General features: G+C 49.8%; 1 protein-coding gene across 1 annotated transcript in view; it reads right to left on the bottom strand.

Moving 5' to 3' along the window:
• Positions 1–7,361: 7,361 nt before the first annotated feature.
• Positions 7,362–26,610, bottom strand: part of Hk2 (hexokinase 2) — a 50,930-nt gene continuing 31,681 nt past the window's right edge. The window contains exons 4-17 of the mRNA XM_051154761.1: positions 24,865–24,984; positions 24,077–24,172; positions 23,454–23,553; positions 22,948–23,131; positions 18,953–19,108; positions 16,950–17,183; positions 15,187–15,491; positions 13,581–13,729; positions 13,181–13,300; positions 11,301–11,396; positions 10,539–10,638; positions 10,100–10,439; positions 9,159–9,392; positions 7,362–7,624 (exon numbers count right to left, since the gene is read on the bottom strand). Coding sequence (XP_051010718.1) covers positions 7,480–7,624; positions 9,159–9,392; positions 10,100–10,439; positions 10,539–10,638; positions 11,301–11,396; positions 13,181–13,300; positions 13,581–13,729; positions 15,187–15,491; positions 16,950–17,183; positions 18,953–19,108; positions 22,948–23,131; positions 23,454–23,553; positions 24,077–24,172; positions 24,865–24,984 — 2,379 coding nt within the window. The 3' untranslated portion in view covers positions 7,362–7,479. The remainder of the gene's footprint in view (positions 7,625–9,158; positions 9,393–10,099; positions 10,440–10,538; positions 10,639–11,300; positions 11,397–13,180; positions 13,301–13,580; positions 13,730–15,186; positions 15,492–16,949; positions 17,184–18,952; positions 19,109–22,947; positions 23,132–23,453; positions 23,554–24,076; positions 24,173–24,864; positions 24,985–26,610) is intronic.

Here is a 26,610-nt window from a genome sequence, read left to right on the forward strand (position 1 = left end):
GTGGACAGGGAAGCCTCTGCCAGCACAGGAGTCCAGTGTAGCACACACTCGCCCCATCGGCCATAGTGCACTTTTGAACGGACATCCAGAGAAGCGCTCACAATGTCATCCGAGGGCTGAGGTGCTGATGCTGCTCTACTTCCCTTGGCATCTATTTTTTTTTTTTCCTGTGATTGCATTCACTCAGCTTCTATCATCTCTGGTAGGCAGGCAAGTCTGCTCCCAGTGAAGCTTTTTTGCTGTTAAGGGGGCTGGAGAGATGGCTCAGAGGTTCAGAGCACTGGCTGTTCTTCCAAAGGTCCTGAGTTCAATTCCCAGCAACCACATCGTGGCTCACAACCATCTACAATGTAATATGATGCCCTCTTCTGGCCTGTAGGTGTACATAATAAAATCTTAAAAAAAAAAAAGAAAGAAAGAAAAGAAAAAAAGAAAGGGTTCCTCTTAAGGAGTTCTTTGCCCGGCACATCCATCAGAAGACTGGCTTTCTCACGGACTTCACCGCGCCTCCAGGGGCTTAGAGTCCAGCATGACTGGAATAGCATGGCAGCCGCCAACCAAAGCACGAAGCCGGGAAATTGCACTTTCAAATACTATAGTCCAGGTCGTCCAACAACAGCTGTCTTACAGCTATAAGGCCAGTGTCCTGACAATTGTTCAGACCACAAGAGCAGATGTCTCTCTCAGCAATCCCAGTCTGGTCCTGGAGTCCTGGGGGATTCCTGGGGAACTACTGGCCTTCAGTATACTGGAATCCTGAGGAAGCTGGTTTTAATACTGGCTGCAGCAACAGCGCAGATGAACATGTCGGTAAGAGTAGGGCAAGCAGGCCAAAGGATAGCAGTGTCGCAGGATGTTTGATCCCATTGTGAACGCCGAGATTGTGAACTGTAAAAACCTGTTTCTTGTTTGGCATGGTTCAGATCTAACACACACCTTTAATGCAAGAACTTTCTGTTTATTATAAACAGGTGATTATAGTGTAGTTCAGCCAGCCTCAGCACGCACCTTTAATCCAGGAGCTTTCTGTACACAGGATCTAATAAAGTTAATCCTAGGTCAAGAGGTAGAGCAAGAAACCACCTGACAGGGATTAAAGAGTAGGAGGGGCTTTGAGTTGAAGGGTATTTAAGACGGTATGGCTACAGCCTGGTCTACAAAGTGAGTCCAGGACAGCCAAAGCTATACAGAGAAACCCTGTCTCGAAAAACTAGAAAACAAACAAACAAACAAACAAAACACAGCATGGCTAAGGAGAGGCTTTTTGAGTTTTGACCTAGCAAGCCTTTGGCCTTTTCCTCCTGGGCTGTCAGCTGAGCTAGTGAGTTTTTGGGCCTCTTTCATTGGCACGTGAGCTGAGTAGGAAGGTCAGCTGGGTGCTTTCTCTGCCTCTCTGAGCTAGCAGGATTTCAACCCAACATCTGGCTCCTGAGTCTTTTATTGGTTAAAAACAAACAAACAAACAAACAAAACAGTTGGGATTTTAATTCTTCAAAAAACCCCAACAGATAGCTTCCTTCTACAGAGTCGTTTTACGTGGGTTTCACTAGCTTCCTGCTTCAACTAATCTGATTAGGAAAATCCCTCAGAGGCATGCCTGAAATCTTGGGGTCTAATTGGTTCCAGATGTAGCAGAGTTGACAGCCAAAATTAGCCAACAAGGGGCTTAAAGCTGTGGTTTTTGTGTAGCTAAAGATGAGTCAGTGTACATGTTCACTCACCCATGAGAAAACAGATGAGGATACAGGACATACACAAAATGAGACAATTGTAGCTATTAGGAGTAATAAAATAGATGTAAATACAACAATGTCTACTGTTGCAGTATATTTGATTACATTGTAAACCCCAAGATTGTGAACTGGGGGGAAAAAACTGTTTCTAATTGTGGTGTGGTTCAGTCTTTGATCCTAGAGCTTTCTGTTTACTGTAAACAAGTACTTGTGGTGTGGCTCAGCCCTAGCACACATCTTTAACCCAAGGGCTTTCTGTAAACAGGATTAAGTCAAATTAACCCTAGGTCAAGAAGCAGAGCAAGCAACCAGATTGACAAGAAGTGAACATGGGGGAAAAATAGAGAGTGAGAGGAAGTCTAGAGAATGGATAGAGAGATGCACAGGAAGTAGAAAGAAGAGACATTGAGTTGAAGGGTATTTAAGACAGAATGGAGAAGGAGGAGCTTTTTCCTTCTGGAAAATGATCTGAGGAGAAAGAGCTTTTTTCCTTCTGGAATATCAGCTGAGTCGGAAGGTCAGCTGAGTGCTTCCTCTGCCTCTCTGAGACAGCAGGTTTTCACCCCAGCGTCTGGCTACGGAATCTTCATTGGTAAAATAGAACAGTTGGGATTTTCTTTTAAAAGGATTTCTTTATTTATTATGTATACAGCGTTCTGCCTGCAGACCAGAAGAGAGTGCCAGATCTCCTTATAGATGGTTGTGAGCCACCATGTGGTTGCTGGGAATTGAACTCATGACCTTTGGAAAAACAGTCAGTGCTCTTAACCTCTGAGCCACCTCTCCAGCCCTGGGGCTTTGTTTTTAAAACAACAGTCTATGGGCCTTTAAATGTGCTAGACTAGCAGGATAGCTCGGTGGGTTGAGGCACCTTCCCAGGACCCACTAGATGGAAGCTTATTCTAGGTTTCCCTCTGACATCCTCCACCCATGAATTCACACACACACACACACACACACACACACACACACACACACACACACACACACAATAAGTAAATGTAGGAGAACCCAGCTTGAGGAAGGCGGTAGACAAAAGCAGCTTTTAGCCAACTTATGTTTTGTGCATTTTTAAGGCAACACAAGGAGGCCAAGGACCTACAGTTTAGTGGTAGATCACGTGCCTGGCATTTGTGGGGCCCTGTATTTTGTCCGTATCATTAGAAGAAGAAATCAAGAAAAACCGGAGTCTGCACTAAACAATGCGTGCTTCGTCCAGACACGTACAGAAATAAGGTGGCATCAAGCAGGGCGCTAAGACCGCCAACTGGGAGGGAAGACCAAGAGAAAAGGCTCAAAGGGAATTAAGAAAATAGAAAAGCAGAAGCAGTTCGTGCAAAGACTAGAAAACGCTCTGAACAGGCAGGGGAGTGCCTGTGTTGCAGGCTTCTGCACCTGGGGCCCAGCAAAAAGAAAAGAAAACAACAAAGAGAGAAACAAAGGGGCTGGGTGGGATTTGGCTGCAAAAGCTACTTCCAAGCTGTGAGCAGCCTGAGCGCAGACACTCAGCTTGCTTGAAGGGAATTCATTTTTCCTTGGTTGGGATGGAGGATGTAGAAACTGGCGGGGAAAGCAGCCTGGGGGAAGGGGCGAGCATGTGCCATCTGGGACACTGAGGGCCTTGTTGCGTGGAAAACTATTGTTAATTACACTAAAAAGAATTCCCTCATCATCTAGTACCAGGGTCTGTGGGGGAGCTGTCTGTGCCCACTCTGGGGCCCCATCCCCATCCATGGAGGTAACAAATGTAGTTTTTTCCTCACACTGTCAGTGAGGCCAAGGTGACCTGGGGTAAGAGGTTCCCATCTTCTACTGAGCAGTGTGGCTGAGGCTGCAAACAGGACCAAGCCAGCACCAGACATGGTGGTGCATGCCTTTAATCCCAGCACTTGGGAGGCAGAGGCAGGCGGATCTCTGAGTTCAAGGCCGGCCTGGTCTACAAAGCGAGTCCAGCATAGCCAAGGCTACACAGAGAGACCCTGTCTCAAAAAAATTCCAGAGCGGGGAATCTGAGAGAATCTGTTCTAAGGCGGAAAAGCCAAATAACAGGCTCATGAGCTGGGACCTTAGGGAGTGGAAGGTGGCACGTGCCTAGAATTCTAGCACTGAATCCGTTCAAGGTCACCTGGCAAACAAGGCTGGAAGGGAACAGTATCCCAGCGTGCACCAACCAACCCAGTCCCACCTCAGATTCAGTGTAGGAGAAAACTGCCCGTCCTCCGTGTACATGTGAATGCATGCATGTGTGTGTGTGCATGCACGTAGATCAGAGGACAACAGGTGAAAATCAGTTCTCCCTCTTCTATGGTGCACCACAGGGATCAAATCAGGCTTACATATCAAGTTCTTTTACCCACTGAACTGTCTTACCAACTGTATTACATTTTTAAGGCAATGTTTTCAGAAATGCAAAAGGCTAGAAAAATCCAAGGCACTTTCTAGCGTGTGCATCTGTATGTGTGTGTTTGCTCTCACCTGCGTGTCTGCAGGTGCATGTGAGGAAGTCAAATGACGATCTTACCTGTCAGTCCTCAGCTGCTCACCTTGTTTTCTAAGACAGGGTCTCTCACTGGCCTGGAGCTTGCTCAGTAAGCTAGGACTGCTGACCAGTGAATGCCAGGGAAGCACCTGAGTCCACCTTCCCAGCCCTGGGATAAGGACCAGGTCACACCATCTGGATCCAGTCTCCCACTGTTGTATTCCTGTCACTCTAATCCAGCCTATGGTGGCTCACACCTGTACTACAAGTTCTCCAGAAAATAAGCAGCAGGGTTGCCACAGGCTTATGACCAGCCTGGTCTACATAGCAAGATGCAGGTCATCCTGGGATACATAGTGAAAGCCTGTCTCAAAAAAGAAAGGAAGTCTATAAATGTACCATCTTAGGATGGTTGACTACAAGAAAATCCAAAGCCTGCTGGACTACAGGGAGTTCAAGGGTACTGAGCAACTTGGTGAGATCCTCATCAAGAAGGCAGGTGTAGTGGCGCACACCTTTAATCCCAGCAATCAGGAGGCAGAAGCAGGCAGATTGCTGTGAGTTCGAGGCCAGCCTGGTCTACAAACTGAGTCCAGGACAGCTAAGGCTACAAGAGAAACCATCTCAAGAAACAAAAACAAACAAAAAGTATAAAAAAGACCGGGGCCAGGTGTGGTGGCACACGCCTGTAGCCCTAGCACTTGGGAGGCAAAAGCTGGATCAGAGGCCAAGGCCAGCCCTGGCTACCTGAGACCCTATTTCAAAGAGGGTTTGGGAGAACTAGGCATGTAGTTCAGTGATAGGGGTTGCTTGGGTTCAATCCTCGGCATTTTGCCTCATAATCGCAGGCATTTGAATACCTGGTCCCCAGTGAACGGTGTTGTTTGGAGGGACTTAGGAGATGAGGCTTTGCTGGAGGAAGTGTGCCACTGGGGGAACTGAGCACTTCAGGACTCACACCATCCCATCTTTCCTGTTTCGGGCTTGAGGCTCAGCTTCTGCCATCAGCATCCGTTTCCTGCTGCTTGTTCCGGTGTTCATCACATCAATAGCCGGCTAACTAATCCAGGATCTGACCACCTACTTCAGTGTTCCAGAACCCATCTCCACGGACACCGGAAGATTACACTACACTCCAAATGCGTACCGATCCCATCCGTGACTGGATCGGCTGACCCAGAAACGTTGTCCCAAAGATGAACCACTCTTAAACCTGCTCATTTCTAAGAATCCAATCACACACTAGATATTTTTGGAAAAAAAAATGTTAAAATTTATTAATAATAGTTAACATCACATGGTTAATTCAACTAGTTCTCTACTGTACGTGGTGACAACACGTTAACTAGACTGAGTGCCCAGGGATCTGAGATGAGCCAAAGGTTCACTGAATGTCACACAAAGCAGCATTAGCCAAGGGCTGTCAACCTAGTGCTACGAACACAGCACACTGGATTGCTCTGGATTGCAAGCCAACACTTCCTTAAAGGCTAGTGTCACACACACACACACACACACACACACACACACACACACACACACACATCTCCACTTTTTAAAAAAAAGTGTCCTTTTTTACAGATGGTGCCTGCTTTTAAAGTTTAAAACTTAAAATTCAAAAATTTAGTCACACTCCGCCCGCATGCTGTAGCTCCTTTCTAGTGGTTCACACATCTATAGGTGGCTCAGTGGTCGGAGTCAGAAACTGCAGGTTGAGGGAGCCATACCAGATAGGCAGTGCCAGCCCGGAACAAGTCAAGACCTGACCTTCCCTCTGGGTGTCCCAGGAGGAGGACCTGGGCAGTTTTCATTTCTCTGTATCCCACCTTGTGTGGTCGTAAGCCAGCTCTTCTCAGCCCAAGTTGGAAAATGTACAAAAACTTGGGGTTAACAACTGTGAGTTCTCTCCTGGTCTTTCTGTTCCCTCCTTAGTATGTCATATCCAGGTTTGATGTCGGTCAATTTAATATTTCTAAGGAAGAAGTGAGCTTTTTGAATTCGGAGTGAACCGTACTCAGAGAGCAGCGCACAGGCCATTCATGTCCCATGCCTCGACCAGTCTGAAATAAATAGCATGTATAAAAAAAAAAGGGGGGGGGTCAGCAGCTTGATGCAGCTCAGTCCAGTCCAGGGAAGCAGACAGACACAGACAAACCCGAGGTGGAATCTGCAGGGAGGGCAAAGGTACCACCCTCCCCCCCCCATGACATCCCTGAGGCATGGCTCGGTTCTTCCATTGCCTCCTTTGGTTTGTCGACCACCAGATATGACTTTAACTTTTTTTTTTGGGGGGGGCCTCCCTTTAACTTGTCTAACCGTTTTAAAAGCACTGACTGACCTACAAATCAAGTCTTTTCTAAACAGCGAACATTTGAAACGAGTCCTTTGGTTTTCTTTGGTTAACATCCCCGGTGATACCGGCCCGTCTCCACCCCTGTCTCGCACACACTTCTCAGACTGCAGACGCCCTGCCATTCACGCACACGTCTCTGCTCTTCCCGCGGGTGAATGAGGTATTTCCAGGAGCCAGTCAGTGTCCCCACCTCACGTCTTGAACTACACGGATCTACTAACGAGGCCGAGTCAGAGGTGACCCTGGCCCTGGCCAGCTATATACAGAACAAAGGAACATATAAATACATTACTTACAAAATTAACCATTAAACAATGAAGGAGAAGACATGCTTCACAAACCAAATAAATTTCAAACATAAATTAAAAAAAAAAAAAAAAATAGCGTCTCCACTTCTGCAGGAGTAAAAAAACAACAACAACATTGAAAAGCTACCAAAAGCCACCCCCGACCCCCAAGGTTTGTTGCTCACAGATGACACATTCAACCATGTGAGGTAAAGCCACAAACACTTGAAGGAGGTGTCAACAACTCTTGGCTTTGGTTTGGATTCCTCTATTCCAGGACAGCAAATGTTAGAACCGGCAGGGTGATGCTTGTGGCCGAGCTGAAGAAGGCCCAGCCACGTGGACCTCGCAGGGGATGCCCCCCCTACCAGACTCTGTTCTCCATCCCGTAGGACCGCGCAGGAAGTGGAGTGGAGAAGGGACAATCCCAGGAGCTGAGCAGCAGGAACAACTCCTTACTTCTGATTCTCAGGAAGGCCAAGGGTTGGATGTCAGACTCTACAAGTGAATATACAGAGACGAAGATCCCAGCCCCACAGAGTCCTCTCTGCCAAGCGGTCCATCTTCTCATAATTTAAAACAGGGCAGTGGGGGAAGCAGAGAAGTGCCGTCTAGGTCCCCAAGGTTCTATCTCTGTCCAGCCTCCCGGATGCGGCAGGCCACAGCAGTGATGAGAGCAGCCCCCTTCCCGCTGCCGTCCTCGGATTCCAGGAAGGACACATCACACTTCGGAGCCAGGTCTTTCACCGTCTCGTGCATGACTTTGGCAAAGCTGGAAAAGAGGTGGGGGGGGGGGGGAAGAGAAGGATGTGACTGGTTTGTGTCCCCAAGTGAAACTGGAAACAGGAACAGAGCTGAGAAGTGTGGCGCCTACAAACCACCAAACATTTGCTATGTGACGGAAGCTCGGAGGAGCTAGGACCACACCCAAGTGCTTTTTATTTTTATATTTATTTATTTATTTATCTATCTATTTGTTTTTGGTTTTTCCCGGGACAGGGTTTCTCTGTGCAGCCTTGGCTGTCCCAGACTCGCTTTGTAGACCAGGCTGGCCTCAAACTCAAAATCACTCAAACAGTGATTCACCTGCCTCTGCCTCCCAAATGCTGGGATTAAAGGCGTGTGCCACCAATGCCCAGCTTCACAGCCAAGTCTTAAGAGTAGCCAATCACAGGAGCGGAAGGCTTAAGTTAATGTCTTGAGATGCCTGTCAACTTTCTTCAAAACAAACCCGTTGATGCAGTGATGTGCCTCAGCTGACGGTGTTTGACTAGCTACATAGTTGACGCCCTTGGGTATCAGTTGTGGCATCAACTGAGTTTGCTAGTCCATGTCTGTAGTCCCAGCAAACAGGAAGCAAGGGCAAGAGGACCAAAAGCTGAGGTTTATCCTTGGTCCTTAGCAACTTGGAGGCCAGTATGGGATACAAGAGACCCCCGTGAATAAAACAAAACAAAGGGTTAGATAGATAGATGGCTCGGCACCGAGGACTGTGCACAGCCCTTACAGAGGACCAAGATTCAATTCCCAGCACCCACACGGTGGTTCACAATGGCCGGTAACTCCAGCTCTAGGGGATCCAATGCCATCTTCTGGCACCCTCCCACTTCCTCCCACCTCTACTCCACATACAAATAATTAAAATAATTTTCAAAGGTAAGTTATAGGCTAGAGAGATGGCTCTGGGGTTAAGAGGATCTGCTGTTCTTGCAGGAGCCAGGTTTGATTGTCAGTACCAGGTCAGGCTAATCACAATTGCTCCTTCAAGGCACCTCCACTCTTGTGTGCACACATGGGCACTTAGATACATGCTTTCAGTGTCGTGGGCTGTGTGGCTTCTCAGGACTACTCTGTCACCTAAGCAAGAATAGAGCCTTGCATGTCAGTGCATAAACATGGGCCTGGCCATGCTTCATGTGTGGTAATCCCTGGACCACAGACACACAAATCTCGCTCGACTCATTGAGTAAGTCTACCAGAATATTCCCAGCAGCACCATGTTGTAACAGTCAAAATCTCAACATGACTTAGACATCATGTCAACACAGGAAGATAGGATCTCCTTCCTAGCCAGGTGTGAAGGTGCACGCCTGTCATCCCACCTCAGGAGGCGGAGGACAGAGGTTAGGTGTTGAAGGCCAGCCTCGGCTACATAATGAGCTGAAGGCCATCCCGGCTTCCAGTCTCAAAAACTAAAAAAAAGGTGCTATCCAGCCTTGAACAATTGCAAAGAAAGCCAGCCAAAGGGAGTGGCTGAGGAAAAGGCAAGAATAGAAACACACAAGGAAGACAGGGCAGATACTCACTGGGGATGGAGCTTGTACAGAGTCCCGTCCACGCCCACAGTCACTTTGAGGTTGTCCAGCCCACGGTTCTCTCTTATTTTGTCCACCACGGCAGCCATGCCTGCGCCACAGAGCTGCGCCGCGCGCCGGGCGACCACAGTGCAAACCTCCTTCACGATGATGCTATCATCGCACGTGCTCTCCAGGCCCAGGTGGCGCAGGATGGCACGGACCTGTAGCAGGGCCAGGCAGTCGCTGCCCAGGAGGAAGACAGTGGGTGGTGGTCAGCTATGCATAGCAAGGGTTAGTGGCCCGCCACCCTACAGAGCCCTATGGTTCTGTCCAGGCAGGCTCTGTTGGGGGTCCAGCTCTGAAAGGTACCCATTCACTTGCTCTTCCTATAGGTGACAGAGCTACAAGCAAATGGCCCTTCGTTCTATTTTTACATCCAAACAAACAAACAAACAAACAAAATGGATGCTCACAGGTGTGGTGAGTCATGCCTGCAAACTGTCAGTAGGCTGAGGCAGGAGGATTGCAGGAGTTTAAGGGCAACCTTAGCTACATACTGAGACCTGACTCAAGAAAACCAAAACCCAAAAAATAAATAAAAAATAAATTAAAAAAAAAAAAAAAAAAAGAAAAAAAGAAAAAAGAAAGAAAGGAAAACAAAAAAACAAAAACAAAAACAAACCAAACTATAGTGAAAAGAAAGAAAACCCCCGTCCTACAAGCAGACTAGCCCTGGTATTTGGTCTAAAAATTTCATGGTCTCTTTCCAGGTTCAGCACGGTTCTTTCAGAGAGTGTCACGTAGGAATGAATGGGTAGCTCACTAGAAACAAACCTCTGTGAGCTACACCCTGGCCTCCCATGCATGAGGTGGAAACACCTCAGCTTGTCTATTCACAAGCAGAAAGTGAGGACACGGTCCCACCCTCCTCCCAAGCCTTCCATCCTTACCTCTCGATCTGAGACAGGAACTTCGTTTCAAAGATGCCCCTCGTCTTCAGGCGCTCTGAGATGCGGCCACGGAAGAGCAGCCCTCGCTTAGTGAAATCTATAAGGATGTTGCGCACGATCTCGCCCAGGTACATGCCGCTGATCATCTTCTCGAACCTCTGCTTGCCAGGGTTGAGGGAGAGCTCATCCACTGCGACATCGAACTCTGTGCGTAAGTCATCCAGGCAGCCGTTGTCCCCGAAGGCGCCCCATTCCATGTTGACACACATGCGCCCCTCCTCTCCGTCCACCAGCTCCACGTTGCGCATCTCTTCCATGTAGCAGGCGTTGCTTCCAGTGCCTGTCCAATCAGAGGACAGCCAGTCAACACCTGACGCCAGCCTCCCACCCACCCGAAGCCACGCCTCATCACTTGGGAAGAATAAACGGGTGTCCTTACCGACGATGAGGCCAACTTCACAGTGAGGGTCTTCATAGCCACAAGTCATCATCGTCCCAACTGTGTCATTCACCACGGCAACGACATCCAGGTCAAACTCCTGATGACAGAAGCAGATGTCTAGTCCACAAGTCCCAACATCCTCTGTACAGACGCCTCAAGACACACGCGCGCACGCGCGCACACACGCACGCACCAAATGGCACACGCTACGGTGCATTCCTCATTTCACCCATATCTGCTCAGACATCCTCTCCTCAGGCTGAGGCTTAACCTACACCTCCACTGACTAGGACATTCCGATCGCTACTTCTGAGCAGTGCCCGTTTCCCTGCCAGCATGCCAGCCTGACTTCGATCTTCAGAACCCATGCAAAAGACGCATGATGGTGCATGTTTATAATCCCTGCAAAAACCAAGACAAGCCAGGCGTGGTGGCACACACCTCTGATCCCACCCAGTCCTCCAGAAGCTGAGGCCAGCCTAGTTTTTAAAGTGAGACACTGACTCAAAAAAAAAAAAAAAAAAAAAAAAAATGTCACCTAAGGTTGCCCTCTGGCCTTCGGGCTCACACCCAGATGATCACCACTTATCTGCCCGCTCCTCTCTGCTACGCCCATGCAGCTTCACCTTTCCTCAGAGGCCCCCTCGAGCAGCACCCGCCACCAGATCATGGCCTCCTAGTACTGATCAGCCCTTGCTGTGTGAGTGATGACGTTAATGTCCCTCCAACAAGCAAGTCACATGTGGTACTGTCTCCCACCTCTCGCCGGTGAATGGCTTCCTTCAGCAAGGTGACCACATCCTCGCCCTCACAGCCAGATGCCTTGAAGCCTTTTGTCCACTTGAGAAGAATGCTCTGAAATAAATAAAATAAATAAATAATAAAAATCACACGAGAAGGAAGGGCATCAGAGAGGCGATCCCAGGTCACTCCTGGAGCCCCGGTCTCGCAGAGCCGATTGCCCACTGATGAACCTACGTCTGCGCCTGCAGTCCTCACCTGGTTGCATCATGTAATCTCTACCACCCCGTGTGGGAGCATTATCATGATTATTTGATGGGGAGATTTGAGATCTAGAATACACCCTGGTCCACTGACTCCTGGCTCAAGCACTGTGCAAATGCCAACACTTATTTCCTTCAGTACGCAAAGCCTAGAAGAGCCAGTGTCTATGTCTTAATTCCAGACTTCAGTGAACAATGAACAGTGACCACAGACAGACAGACAGACAGAAAGACAGGAAAGAGATGGGGGGTAAGGGAGGAAGAGAGAGGAAAGAAAGAGAGGGCAGGGGAGGAGAGAGGTTTCTGTGTGCATAAGGCTATGCACATGAGGTGTGTGTGTGTGTGTGTGTGTGTGTGTGTGTGTGTGTGTGTGTGTGTGTAGGCCCGAAGTGTCAGATGTCAGACGCCTTCCCCATTTGCTGTCCACCTTATTATTTTTTGAAGGCTTCTACCATTTGACCTGGAACTCACTAACTGAGTTAGATTGGCTGGCCAGGGAGCACCCAGGATCTGCCTGGCTCTGCCTCCCCAGAGCTGGGTTACCATCTCGACATAGACGCCCATTTGCTTTGCACATGGGAGAAACAGGGGTTGTTTCCTGTAGTTCTTGCTACTGTAGCAGCAGCCAGCACAAACAGCACCATCAGATCCCTTTCCCAAAAGGTTGGAAACATGGCCACCCACACGCATGGTGTCTCCAAGCCTTGCTCCCAGTCTGTGCCCATCACTTGGGTGTTCCATAAACCTGGATGTGTCACGCTGTGGTCAGATCCCAAGAGATTGGGAAGAAAACACAGCCCCATGGCTTACACACCCACACGGCAGACAAAGGCGTCCTTGTCTCCTCTACCCGTCTCTCATTGACTGCCGAGCTTCGTGACTCTGGCCAACGTGTTCATAACCTCATTTGAGATGATCGTTAAAAGAAGACAACAGCAGGCTTCAGCAGCCAGGGAGGCTTACCCAAAGTGATGGACAAATGTGGCCAGAGACTTTAGGACCTCCAGGTCTCCTTGACACCCACTGAAGCCTCATCAAAAGGTGACCTCACCCGAGCCAACAGCCACAGCTGCCTCCTGCTCCGCCTACTCTCTTATTTTCACAATTCTAGACCTAACACGGGAGCCTCACAGCAGCGATCTAAGATCTTACTTACAGTCCCAACCGGAACAGTTCACAGTGTCAAGTTTCCTGACAGATATACAAAACTGCACGTGTGCTGGGGTGAAAAGAGTGTTCTCTTAGATGCGATATTCAGCGCCCATGTAAAAAAAGTGATGGGGGTGGGGGGGGGTGTCTAGAGTTTGGTAGCCAAACAGTCTTGCATAGTTAGTGAGCTCCAGGCTAAAGAGACCTCGTCTCAAAAACAAGATGCATAGCTTCTACCTGAACATACATGCATACATTGCCACAACACACACAAAATGTTAGTATTTTTGTTGCTTTTATCAGTGCAACCAAGAGGACATCCATATCTACTGTGACCAATTACATCTAAGGTCCCCAGGCAGGGTCACTGATACCCTCCCCTCCCCTCCCCCCGGCCCCCTCTAAGAGCAACTCTCTTCCTGTAAACCGGAGTGAGCCTAGAGTGGAGGAAACCCGCAGGAGAGCCCACTCAGAAGGAAGCACTACCTGGTCCAGGCTGTTCTGCTGGCAGGGGAAGGAGAAGGTGAAGCCCAAAGGCAGGGACACGCCCTTCATGCCCATGTACTCGAGGAAGTCTGCGATGCACTGGACGATGTGGTCAAAGAGCTGCGGGGGGGGGGGCGGGGGGGGGCGGGGGGAGGGTGGTGAAAATGGGCACTGAGGGAGGAACCCTGGCCAGAGGGAGAATGTCCCCGCAAGCATTCCATCTAGGAGAAATGCAAGCCCAGGTGTCTCCAGCCTGAAGAGCTGCCTGGGCCCTGCACCTCTGAGCCCTTCCCAAGCCAGGCGGCTGGATCCTCCCAGGCGCGCACCGCACCCCACCACGGCCTCCCCCGGTGTGTCGCCATCACCACCTCCCCGCGCTCTCCTGCCCCCCAGGCCTCACCTCTTCTCCAGTGCCGTGCATGACCTCCTGCGGGATGGAGTAGATCTTGTTATGCATCTCCACGCCCCTCCTCTTGCCGTTACGCACGCGCACCAGCAGGACCCGGAAATTTGTTCCTCCAAGATCCAAGGCTAGGAAGTCTCCTTTTTCTGGAAAATAAACCCAGGATGATAGTGAGTTGGGGGTGACAGAGAATACACTTCGGTTCGTTGGAGTTGTGGAGGCCACCCTGTGAAAAGCCAGTCTCAAGGGGGAAGATGGAGCATGAGCGCCACCTAGCAGTTAGGAAAGTAAGCTCGGGGCTGGAGAGATGGCTCAGTGGTTAAGAGCACTGACTGCTCTTCCAGAGGTCCTGAGTTCAATTCCCAGCAACCACATGGTGGCTCCCAACCATCTATAATGTGATCTGATGCATACTGTATACATAATAAATCTTTAAAAGAAAAGGAAAAAAACATTTTAAAAAAGCTCTCCAGATGCCGGTTCTTCAGAACACGAGGAATGCCAATGCAATATACTTGAAATTAAGAAAAAGAACAGCAGAGAGGCTCTTCCAAGGAAACTGCATGGCACGCCTGCAATCCCAGAACTGGGGATATGGAGGCAGGAGGACCAAGAAGTTCAAGACCAGCCTCAGCTACAATTGTGAGTTTAAAGTCTACCTGGGCTATTTAAGTAAGACCCTGAGGTCCATTCCCCTCTTCAGGATGCTTTTAGAGATGTGGTTGAGCAGGGCAAGACCATATGACCGGGAGATGGACAGGGACCAAACCCTAGTTTCTGCCTCAGGAGCCTATACCACCCATGAAAGACAACCATGGACTAGAAACTTTTTGTATGGGGGCCAAGGAGGAAACACATGTAGACCCAAACTAACATCGTACTTGAGAGTTGGTTCTGGAATGCAGACTTCTAGGTTTGAATGTCAGCTGACACTGGTTGTGCGAACTTGAGCAGGGTTCCTCTCTCTGCATCAGTTTTCTACCAAACAGCAAATCTCTAATAAACAAAAATTGGTCCAAGTGTTGGCAGAAACCAATAACCCTAGCACAGGGGGCTCAAGGCCACACTGGACTACATGTAGAGTTTGAGGCCAGTTTAGACCCATTTCAAAAAGCAAAAACAAGTGGGGATGAAGAGATAATTTAGCAATTAAGAACTGACACTGGCCCGAGAGTGGTGATGCACGCCTTTAATCCCAGCACTCAGGAGGCAGAGGCAGGCAGATGTTTGAGTTCGAGGCCAGCCTGGTCTACAAAGTGAGTCCAGGACAGCCAGGGCTGTTACACAGAGAAACCCTGACTTAAAAAACCAAACCAAGCCGAAAAAAACAACAACAAAAAAAAAAAAAACAAAAAAGCAAAACAAAAGGCTGACACTATTTTTGCAGAGGTTCCAAGTTCAAATCCACATCAGGGGTTTCACAAGTGCCTGTGACTTCAACTCCAGGGGACTGGACAACCTCCTGTGGACTCATTCAAGCCCTGCACAGGCACACAGGCACGCACGCGCACACGCACACACACACACACACAAAGGTCCATAGTTGATGTCAGCAGCAGGCCAAAACCCCACCAGGTAAGTTGAGGGCGCCCGTGCTACGTACCTGAGCCGTCTGGGGTGGCGCACACATACGTGGGCAACATCTTCACAGGGGCGACAGCGTGCATCTCCTTGCTCAGACCGTGTTCCATCTCCACCTTCATCCTCCTCTTCACCTCCAGCAGCTGCTCACGGCTCAGCTTCAGCGACTCCAGGGTCTTCTGGCGGGCCCGGTGTTGGTCAGCCAGCCGGTAAGCCACCGCTGTCACCATAGCCGCCCCCTTGCCGCTGCCATCCTCAGAGCGCAGGAAGCGAACGTCGCAGTCGGGCACTAACCTCCTCACTGTCTTGTGGAGGCGCTTGGCAAAACTGTAGGGACGCACAGAGTAAGAGGTAGGTGCCCATGGTTACCGTGAGTGGTACAAACAGCTGCAGAGTAACTTCTACGTCAGACCTAATCCCGTGGCCTCTGTAGAAGCAAACGGTGCCCTATATCCCTTCTCTTCAGGGTTACTGTATAAAGGCGCAGCATTTCAATGATGGCGGCCCTAGCTGCCTCTTCTAAAGCTACTGCCTTCTTTACGCAGTCTCACGAGACCCGTTCTTTCTCACGGAACAGGCCACCGCTCCTCTGATTGGCAGACGGAGCCACACCTGCTTCACACCTGCTCCTAGAGGTCCAGCCTCATTTCCTCCGACACCCCCAGGAAAACACCCAACAACTTTGGCCTCTTTCCACGTCTTGCCAATGGTCTCAAAGGCAACAGAACAACTGGCAACAGTTAGTATGGATAGCAAGAAACTCTTGAGGGGGGGGGGCGGGTCCCTGCAGCCACATGGACATCAGCCTCATGGGAGCTGTTCACCCCAGAGAGCCAGGGTCACCCCAGAATTTCTAGGCCAGTACTGGCCCCTTCACCACAGTTCCAGGTTATCTGTGTTTCTATGGCCCTGGGCTGGAAAAGCAGGGGTCTCAGCCCAGGAGCCCTTGGCAGCAACCACCTCAGATAAAGGCACACTGACCTCACGTGACAGAGACAACGATGGAAAGAAAATAAGTGAGCACGCGCGCACACACACAAGACATCTTCTGGGTAGTACTTGAAATATGAACTTTTTCTTTTCTTTTTTTTTTCTTTCTTTCTTTCTTAAGGTTTTTCGAGACAAGGTTTCCCTATGTAACAATCCTGGCTGTCCTGGAATCACTTTTGTAGACCAGGCTGGCCTTGAACTCACAGCGACCCACCTGCCTCTTTTGAAAGGACATGGATAAGGCAGGAAGACACCCAAATCAGTGGAGGCTGGTGTCCTCAAGGTTGGGGTGGCCACTGACAGAGGGCCTGGCACCCACATGAACCAGCCAGAACAATGCATGATTAAGTAACTCGTAAAAAAGAGGGAGGTGGCTGGGGGTGGTGCTGGGTTGTGGTAATGTGCTTGCCTACAATGCACCAAGCATTTGATCCCCAACACTGCAGAAAGCTGCCACAAGCCTAGAATCCTAGAACTTAGACACAAGACATTCAGAAATTTAAGTTCATCCATGGCCACATATTGAGTCTGAGGCCAGCCTGGGGCTACCTCAGGCTGTCTCAAAACTACAACAAAAAGAGGAGGAGGAAGAGGAGGAGATAGCAAACCAAGGACTCAGCAACCAGGAACTCTGAACACAGGGCAAGTCATCCACTGCCTTCGGAAGTCAGCCCCACCCATACCAACAGTGTCCACCGGAGAACACTTCTGCTATATGAAAAGCAAACCAGAGCTGGCTCTTGGGAAGTCTCCGGGGAGGACTCTGCTGTCCCCAGCCCCAGGTTGCTCACTCACTGGGGATGTTTCTTGTAGACAGAGCCATCGACGCCGATGGTGGAGCGAAGCCGCTCGTCGCCCTTATTTTCCTTGATCCGCCACAGCACCGCCGCCAAGGTGGCTGCGCACAGGCTGGCGGAGCGCGTGGACACGATCTGGCAGATCCGGTGTGTAGCCACACAGTCCTCCTGCAGTGGGTTCAGACCCAGACGCACCAGGATCTGGTACGCCTTCTGGAGCCCATCCTTCTCCCTGGGAAACAGAACGGGGGGGGGGGGGGGGGGGGGGCCGCATGAGCAGTGTCTAATTCACTGTGGCCAGTGGGGGGCGCTGTGGGCTGACCTGGGAGCCCATCAGCACCGCCGCACACTCTCTCTATTCGAGGGAGGGCTGACTGCTTAAGCATCATGGAGTATAACGCAGCATAGCAATTCGGAGGCTTCTCTGCCAGACCACCCACACCCACACCCAAGGAAGTCTCCCTTCTGCGGGTGCCCTTTTATCTTTCACAAGAAAAAACTAGCAGTTCCTGTGTATGTGTCTTATAAAGAAATGACCCTGCTATTACTGCTGCCCATGGTGTGTGTGTGTGTGTGTGTGTGTGTGTGTGTAGGGGGGAAAGGGTTCCTGCTCTGTTCCCCTCAAAGTAGATGAGTCAACAAGCTGCTTACCTGTAGCTCTCTAGAAAAGCCAGTCTGTGCCAGTGCCTCTGTGACACAAGCCCTTATCTCTCTTTGAGTAGGTGGAACTATTCCAAGGGTCCTCACCAGCAAAGCCCTTTGAGCTATCTCACTGGCCTTCTCTGGCTACTTCCTCTCTCCACCGTGTCTCTGAAACTATAAGACCACCCCCCCCCCCCAATCAAGTAGCCATCTCAAGCACAGACTGACATCTCAGGATATTGTTTAGTGAGCAAAAAAACCAGGATGCCCTTGCTGCCACATCTCTGCTGAGCTATGAGTAGTTGAGAAGTGTCCCTGTGGGCATCTGTCCCGGCTAGTCTTAACGGCCAACTTGAACCAGTCCAGAGCCATCACAGCAGAGAAGCCTCAATGGAGGAGTTGCCTACATGAGGCTGGCTTGTGGGCACGTCTGCAGGGGAGTGTGCGGATGATTTACTGATGGAGGGAGGGCTCAGCCCACTGTGGGCGGTACCATTCCTAGGCCAACAGACCTGGGCTGAAGAAGGAGGCTATAGCTGAGCCAGACAGCAAACGCAGCCGGCAGTGTCTGTGTTGGCTGTCTCAAGTGTCTGCTTGAGTTCCAGCATGATGGACTGTGGCCTGGAAGGGTTAGCCAAACCAACCCTTTCCTCTCCAAGCCACTTGGAAAACAGAAAAGAAGAAACTGGAATGGCATCCAAAGACCTTTGCCTCCGCCCTATTATAAAACTGGAATCCGTGCAGAATCTTTGAGAGTGGCCTATGAGAAGTGAGATGTTCAAACTCGAGATAAGGAACAAGGAGGCAGATGCAGACAGCAAGGTCCTCTTGGATGCCTCCAGCCGTGAACCCAGAGCAGCATCCCAAGTCCTTAAACTTGGGGACCAACTGCTCCTAGCAACCTGAGCAACCTTGCTAGTGTCATACTCAAATTAGCAGAAGTGGAGGCTTAGTAAATGAAGTCGCAGGGCCACCCCAAAGTCACCTGTATGAAACCCCTTGTGAGCCTACTTAAAACCTCAAAAGCCTGGCACTAAGGGGATTATCTCGTGGGGAAAGGGTCCTTTGCAAGCACAAGGACCTGTGTCCGATCCCCAAAAAATGTATGTAAAATTCAGACGTGGAATATCTCTAATCCCAGCACTGAGGAGCAGATACATACGGATATGTGGGAACTCACTGGTCAATCAGCCTAGCCTACTTAGTAAATTCCAGGCCAGTGAGAAAGTCTATCTCAAAGGTGGACAGCCTGCAGGAAGTATACCAAAGGTGGTATGGCACACACGTACACACAGAGCACAGGGCAAACCCCATCATGGGGCCTCGGTGAGCAGAGGGGCTGTGGGCCTAGAAGCTTACCCTTCAATGTCTGAGACATCTTTGGTCTCAAAGGAGCCGGTGGTGAGGAGTTCTGGGCTGAGTTTCCCCTGGAACAACAGCTCTGCCTTGGCCATTTTCACCAGGATGAGTCTGACCAGCTCTCCCATGTACATCCCACTGATCATCTTCTCGAACCTGCAGAGACAGACCGGTGACTTCCCCACCAACTGACAGCCAGCATCTCTCCTCCAGGGACGCACACACACTCGAGGCCTCAGCACACCTTAGACGTTGACAGTTTAAGGATTCACTTAGACTTAGCAAGCACAGGGGTACAAGTACAGCAACTCAGGGACGTATAGGAGATACAGGACTGGCCACCTTTAACCATGGAAACGAGTGGGCGTAGGTGGCCCTGTGGCTCTGGATGTCTAGTGATGAAAACAAGTGGAAGTAAGCAGCCCAGTGAAACACAGGGAGAATGGAATATTCTGGAACATACAGAATCTGAAGTAACTCAAGTTTCATGTTGGAGAGTGATTATTTAAAATTCAACTTAGAGCCAGGAATGGTGGTCCATCTATAAGGCCAGCACTTGAAGGATGGAGGCAGGAGGAGCAAAAGAAAGAAAAAGAAATTCGCTTTTGTCCATGGTAGGTCTTCCGCTGATCACGTAGTGATCCAGGCTGGCCTTGAACTCAAGGCCATCCACTTCCATTAACCCTCTAGTTCTAGGGCTATAGGTGCACCTCACTATACCAAGCAAGAAAATGCCCTTTTAAAATGAAATCTTAAAGCCAGGTATGGTGGCTCACACTGACCAGCACTTATCAGAAACAGAAGGACTGTCGTGATTTCAAGGACATCCCCAGGTAAGCTTCAAAGGAGCCTGGGTTGCAATGTGAGACACTGTGTATAGAAAAAAAGTCTACACACGCACACGCGCGCACACACACACACACACACACAACACACGCACGGACGGACGGGGCGCGAGTTGCACAACAGAAAAGGAGGTGGCTCTAATTACATCTAGGTGCAGACCTGCCCACTCATCTAGTGCCTTCCCACTTCGTGGATTCTCAAGAAAATGGGGTGATAATAACCTGGGCAGAGACCAGGCAGCAGTGGCACATGCCTTTAAATCCAAGCACTCAGCAGGCAGGAGCAGGCGTATCTCTGTGAGTTCAAGGGTAGCCTAATCTATTTAAAAAAAAAAAAAAAAAAAAAAAAAAAAAAAAAAAAAAGCCTGGGCAGAGGCTGGTGTAAAGTTCTAGGACAAGCTAGGAAAGACAAGAATCTGGGGGTGAGCAACACGTTGAGAGTTTCTGGGGAACAGAAGCTCCAGAACTTGAGGAAGTCCAGTGATTTAATTTCCCACCACTAGGTGGCACTGTTTTCTTCAGAGAGTGGTTTTTTTTTTTTTTTTTTTTTGGTTTTTTTTTTTTTTTTTTTTTTTTTTGTTTTGTTTTGTTTTGTTTTTGTTTTCCTTGCCTAGGCCCACGTCACAGGAGAAACCACGTCTTAAGAATTATCTTTTTGATAAAGAAAGCCCCTTCATGTCTCAGAAAGCAGCTGAGTCTAACAAGCGGGAAGCACAATGGGCTGTGTACTAATTAGCATGGGCCAGCAGGGCTGTGGCACAGACCACCACCCAGCAGGAGTGGAAAGCCGCCCTCCATCACCAAGATGTGATTTGCTGCAACAGTAAGGCTAAAAGGAGAGCTAGTTTGCAGCGTGCCTCCATTCAACAGCAATGCCAGCATTTGGGAAGCCGAGGCAGGAGGATCAAGTTTCAGGATAGCCTAGGCTACACAGTGAGACCCTAACAAAAAAACAGCCAGAGTCAGAGAACCGGTTCTATGGAAGATTGGTACTACTCTTTAAAAGTTTGACTCCTAGCATCCAGGACTGCAATTCTAATTTCAGGGAATCCAGTGCCCTCTCCTGGCTTCCTCAGCACTTGGCATGCATACACACAGTGAACTAAAACACATGCAAAACGCCACTCATTTACATAAAATAAAAGTTAAAAAGCCAAGTGTGGTGGCACACGCCTTTAATCCCAGCACTTGGGAGGCAGAGGCAGGCAGATTTCTGTGAGTTGAGGCCACCCTGGTCTACAAAGTGAGTTCCAGGACATCCAGGGCTACACCGTGAAACCCTATATTGAAAAACCAAAAACAACCCAGGCGTGGTGGCCCACGCCTTTAATTCCAGCACTTGGGAGGCAGAGGCAGGCAGCTTATTGTGAGTTCAAGGCCAGCCTGATCCACAAAGTGAGTCCAGAACAGTCAAGGCTGCACAGAGAAACCCTGTCTTGAAAAACCGAAAAAAGAAAAGAAAAATCAAAACTAAACAAATAAAAACAATATGAATAAATCAAAGTTATCCCAGATAGTGAGTCCAAAGCCAGTGTGGGCTGCATGAGAAGCTGCCTCACAACCCAAAAACCCAAAGCTCCTACACAGTAGTTGTTTCTGAGTAGCAGCCTGGCTTCAGCACTAGAAATTTCAAATGTCTGTCTTATGCAAGACTTGAGGGTCACCCCAGTGGACAATTCAGAAGACTCCCTCCCAATCTTTGTCAGTCATCTACGGATAAACCAATACTATTGGTCATTTTATCTTTGGACACTTGCAAGGACACAGTGACATGGGTGTGCCCCTCTGAGGGAAACAGGCACTGAGTGAATGGCTTTCTAGCTAGTAACCCTCTCAGCACCCACAGCAGATGCAACCAGATGACCGTGAAACAGTTCAAGCACACAGACTCGCATCTCAACCTGGAGACAAGCCTATGACTCAGAGGTTGCCCCCTCCTCTGCCACGACTTGTAAAGCTGGGTCTTCTGGGCTCCCTTTCCCAATAGAGGTCAGAATTTAAAAAGTTTCCCTAAAACACTCAAGCCACCAAGAAGACCACAGACAGGGCACATTGCTCAAAAAAACGGTTTTGCAACTGCCTTTTGGCCTTGCAGGAGCCAATCCTGTTTCGAGATCTTCAGAGAAGTTTAGCAAATTCGAGAACAAAATAAGGTTGTGCAAGAGTCAAAAGCAAGGCTGGAGAGATGGCTCAGCAGTTAAGAGCACTGGCTGTAACTATATGTAACTCCAGTTTCCAGGGGTCCAATGCTCTCTTCTAGTCTCCTGTCACCAAGCACACATATGGCACACACACACACATTCATGCAAAACACACATAAAAATGAAAAGAAATACAAAAATCTTAAAAAAAAAAAAAAAAAAAAAAAAAAAAAAGTCAAAGGAACAAACAAGCAAAAAACCAAGAGTAGAGCATATAGGATTCAGGATGCAAAACGTTAAGTCTCCTCCATCCCCAGCTTTCCCCAGGACACAGCTGGGCCAGAGGCCTCATGTCATGGAAGACAGGAATCCCAGAGACTTCAAACAAATCAACACTGAGCAGCACGCACCATGATTCCCGCCTCTTATTAAGCAGAGGCAAAGGAGTCTCCATGAGTTTGAAGCCAGCTTGTGCCTAGGCAGTTCCGGCCAGTCAAGGACTAAACTGCGAGACCGTGTTTCAAACAAAACAAAACCCCAAATCGAGGCCAGGGGTGCAGCTCAGTTGATAAGAGTGTTCATCCAGCATCAACCAAGAGGAGGAGGTGCTGCGACCCCATCCCCCAGGCAGTGATGGGCTGAAAGCTGCAAACTGTGCTGGGTGGTGGCAGCAGAGGCAGGCAGATCAGTGAGTTCAAGGCCAGTCTCATCTACAGAGGGAATTCCTAGGTACCCAGGGCTACATCGAGGAACCCTGTCTTGGGGGGAGGTGTGTGTGTGTGTGTGTGTGTGTGTGTGTGTGTGTGTGAGAGAGAGAGAGAGAGAGAGAGAGAGATGGTTATTATCTGATATTTCATTGTGCCTTCTCTTATGCTCCCTAGTGTGTGCCTCCGCCATACTTTGGGGACAATGCAAGGGAAGCATGGAATAAGCCTTCACTGTGGCAGTCTCCATTTTGACCCCACCCCCACCCACAGGATGGCCCCACCCACAGGACAGTCCCACTTACAGCTGCTTGCCAGGGTTCAGTGAGCCCATGTCGATTTCTCGGTCAAACTCAGTGCGGATGTCATTGAGTGTCCCGTCGTCCCCAAAGGCCCCCCACTCCATGTTGATGCACATCCGTCCCTCGTCGCCCTCCACCATGTCAATGTGTCGCATCTCCTCCATATAGCAAGCATTACTGCCAGTACCTGGTCAAAGGAAGGAACCTGCCTGCTCAGTGCCTACGTGTGCTGTCCTCTGCCACCCGCCTCCCTCCTCACTGCCTGGAAGCTCTGAGGTTCTTCCCTGCAGCCTTCTGGGACAACACAACGCATGGGCCAGGCCTCTAGAACACTGCTGAACTGCACAGGCCCTAGCTTGGTCCAAAGCAGCTGCATCGAAGTAAGCTACATCTTCACAAAGAAGGAGAAAGCAAACACCCAGGCTGAGGGTCCCTTCCTCCCTCTCTGCCCCCTATCCCCCACCTGCTGAGCAGCACTGGCTCACTCACGCCGCCGGGAGCTTACTCACCCACAATGAGGCCAATCTCACAGTTCTGATCATCATAACCACAGGTCATCATGGTCCCCACTGTGTCATTCACCACTGCCACAATGTCAATATCAAAATCCTGCAGAGGACCAAAGGGCCTTTGTCATCACAAGGGGGCGACAGACATGAAGACAGAAAGAGCAAGATGGCGCCATGCAAGTGTGCGGCTAACCCAACCCATAGCCACAGATGTCCAGAGGTGGAGATCCCCCTTCCCCACCCAGTAAGGACAACTTTCCAGACAATAGCAAGGATGGAATCCACCTCACACACACTCGACAGACCTAGCCCGCCATCTCCCCTCTCCCTCATGGCAACCACGCCAACATTCATTCCTACTCGGCAATGCGAGTTCTCAGCCTAAGGACGGAAAGATGTTTCTTGCACCATGGCCAAAGTTACAGTTTGCCCATCAACCCAGCAAATCTCAAAACCCCCAAAAGCATCTGATCACATACCAAAACCACTGGCTGACAGGGCAGGGATGCCGAACACTTATCCTTGAGTTCTACAAAACCATCTTGTTCCGAGTGCGACAGGGAAAGATTTCAGAGTGGACCTGACAGAACCTGTAGACCCCCGAGTTCCCACCCTTTACTCACGCCTCTGCGCCGGATAGCCTTCCGGATCAGATCCACCACATCTCTGCCTTCCACGCCGCTGGACTTGAACCCCTTGGTCCATGAGACCAAGAAACTCTGGAAAAGCACCAAAGAATGATTTGCTTCCAACTGAAACAGCATCAAGTCCTTAGCAGAACCCTCTACCTCAGGCCTAAAAGTCATGGTTAAATGTCTATACTGTCTTCTGACCAGCCCAGGAAGCAGGAGACTCACTCAGCTCCCCGAACACCGGGGCAGGAGCTGCAAACCTGAGTTTTCATCAGGACTTCCTGCCCCTAAGAGATGTTATACAGGATTACATGTATGGCCTTGTATTTCTGATCCTCTACTTCCTGAGGACCAGGATTTCACTAGGTACCACTGTGGCAGGTTATGCAGTGCTGGGGATGGTGCCCAAGGCTCTACAAGCTAGGCAAAACACTCTTCCAAATAACCTAGCCTCGGCCTCTCCACTTGTGGGTCTTTCTTATAGCACTTAAGATAAAAAAGAGACCTTCATGTCTCATCCCTACTAATTTGGACAGGATAAGGCTATCACAAAGTGTGTGTGTGTTGGGGGAAGGGGACAGAACACCCCTCTGCACCTTCCACCTCATCACTACCCTTCGCACTGACACATACCACATACATGCAGGTTCCCAGAAAGATGTACTCAGTACTGAAAGCTCGTGTGTAAACCCCGCCCCCACCCCCCTCCACGCCACTGCCAGGGCAGCTGCAGGTGGCTCGGGGGTTCCCGTCTGAGGAAACTTGTGGGCCTGTCATACCTCATCTAGTTTCGTCTGGTGGCAGGGAAAGGAGAAGGTGAAACCCAGTGGGAGCTTCTTCTCTTTGATCTGCAGCTTGTCCATGAAGTTGGCCAGGCATTCAGCAATGTGGTCAAACAGCTAAGGACACAAACAGGGCGGTGATGAGCGAGCGGGGAGGCAGGGTCACAGAGAGGAGAGACACGTTCGGCGTGACGGTTGATATTGATTGTCGACTTGGCAGAGTCTAGCGTGACCTGGAAGACAGGCCTCTAAGCACGCCTGTGAGGAAGTCTCTAGATTAGGTTCGTGGAGCTAGGAAGATCCTCCCCCAAATGTGGGTGACACCCTTCGCCAGCCTGGGGTCCTAGATTGATTAAAAGGGAATAATTGTGCTGAGCACCCACACCCAGCTGTGGCTCTGCTTCCTGACTGTGGGCACAGTATGACCAGCACCCCGGGCTCCTGCTGCCATGCTCTTCCCACCAAGAGAGACTGTATCCTCCAGCTGGGAGCCAGAACACACCCTTTTTTTCTGATGTTACTTTTCTTCCAGCAACAAGTCACTTAGGCAAAAGTGAACAAACAGTATGTAAGTCATCGTTTGCCCTCCTGGGAAAAGCAAATGACATTGGGACTCGGTCACTCAATATGTGCAAAGGCACAGTGCTGATTAGTGCTCATGTGAACAACGTCTTCCACACAAGCCTTTTAAATGAATCTTCCCCACAAGTCAGGGGAAGTCCTGGTTATCAGAGAGTCCACATATGCCCTGAGGACAGAGCATCCTCTGCGGTTGTCATGGAAGACCCGCTTGTCTTCCCAGAGCGGAATGCCCATCTCACTTCCAAGAAGTGCTTTGGTACCCAGAGTCTTCACAGGGGAGGGACAGGATACTGTCCACTGGCACTTTACAAACCAACCCAACAAAATAAGCCACCTTTATTATTTTTCCTCTGTGTGCGCGTGCACCCATGGAGAACTGGAGGTACAGGTGTTGTGCGTCACTTGATGTGGCCCCAGGATCTGAACTCTTTATCCTTGATAGACCAGCAACTGCTTTTAACTACTAAGTCATCTCCAAGGTCTCTATTTTTGGTTTCTAGTTTCAGAATGGAAGACGGGAGCAAAGACTGCAGGATACACAGCCAATGCATGCACCATTCAGAGGAGTGCTCCTGATAATTCAGGCTTCCGGTTCAGGCGAGGGCCCACCAACTGAGCAGCAGTTCCCTCCTCATTTAACTCAGCACCCTCAAAGAGAAGCTGGTGGCCCCCCAGATGTTGAGAGGCTGAGGCCGGGGGCCATGCGGCATAAAAAAGTAAGCAGAGGCCAACGAGGGGGTGAGCAGAGTCCAAGGGCCACAAGGACCAAGTGGCAAAGTCGAAAAGCCATGAAAGTAGGGATGGAAGAATGGAAGACAGCAAGAATGTCCCTTCCTAGCCGGGCGGTGGTGCCGCACGCCTTTAACCCCAGCACTTGGGAGGCAGAAGCAGGTGGATAGCTGTGAGTTCGAGGCCAGCCTGGTCTACAAAGTGAGTCCAGGACAGCCAAGGCTACACAGAGAAACCGTGTCTCAAAAAACCAAAAAAAAAAAAAAAAAAAAAAAAAGAAACAAAGAAAAAAAAATGTCCCTTCCTAGAAAGGACCAAGGGGCCTGGTGAGGTGGCTCAGAGGGCTGGCATGTGGTGCCAGCATGCAACCTAAGCCGGCCACTCAGCATTGGTCTGTAGCCTTCACACGCCCCTCTGGGAGACCCCAGCAAT

Source organism: Acomys russatus, chromosome 13, assembly GCF_903995435.1.
Source record: "Acomys russatus chromosome 13, mAcoRus1.1, whole genome shotgun sequence".
NCBI classification, from domain to species: domain Eukaryota; kingdom Metazoa; phylum Chordata; class Mammalia; order Rodentia; family Muridae; genus Acomys; species Acomys russatus.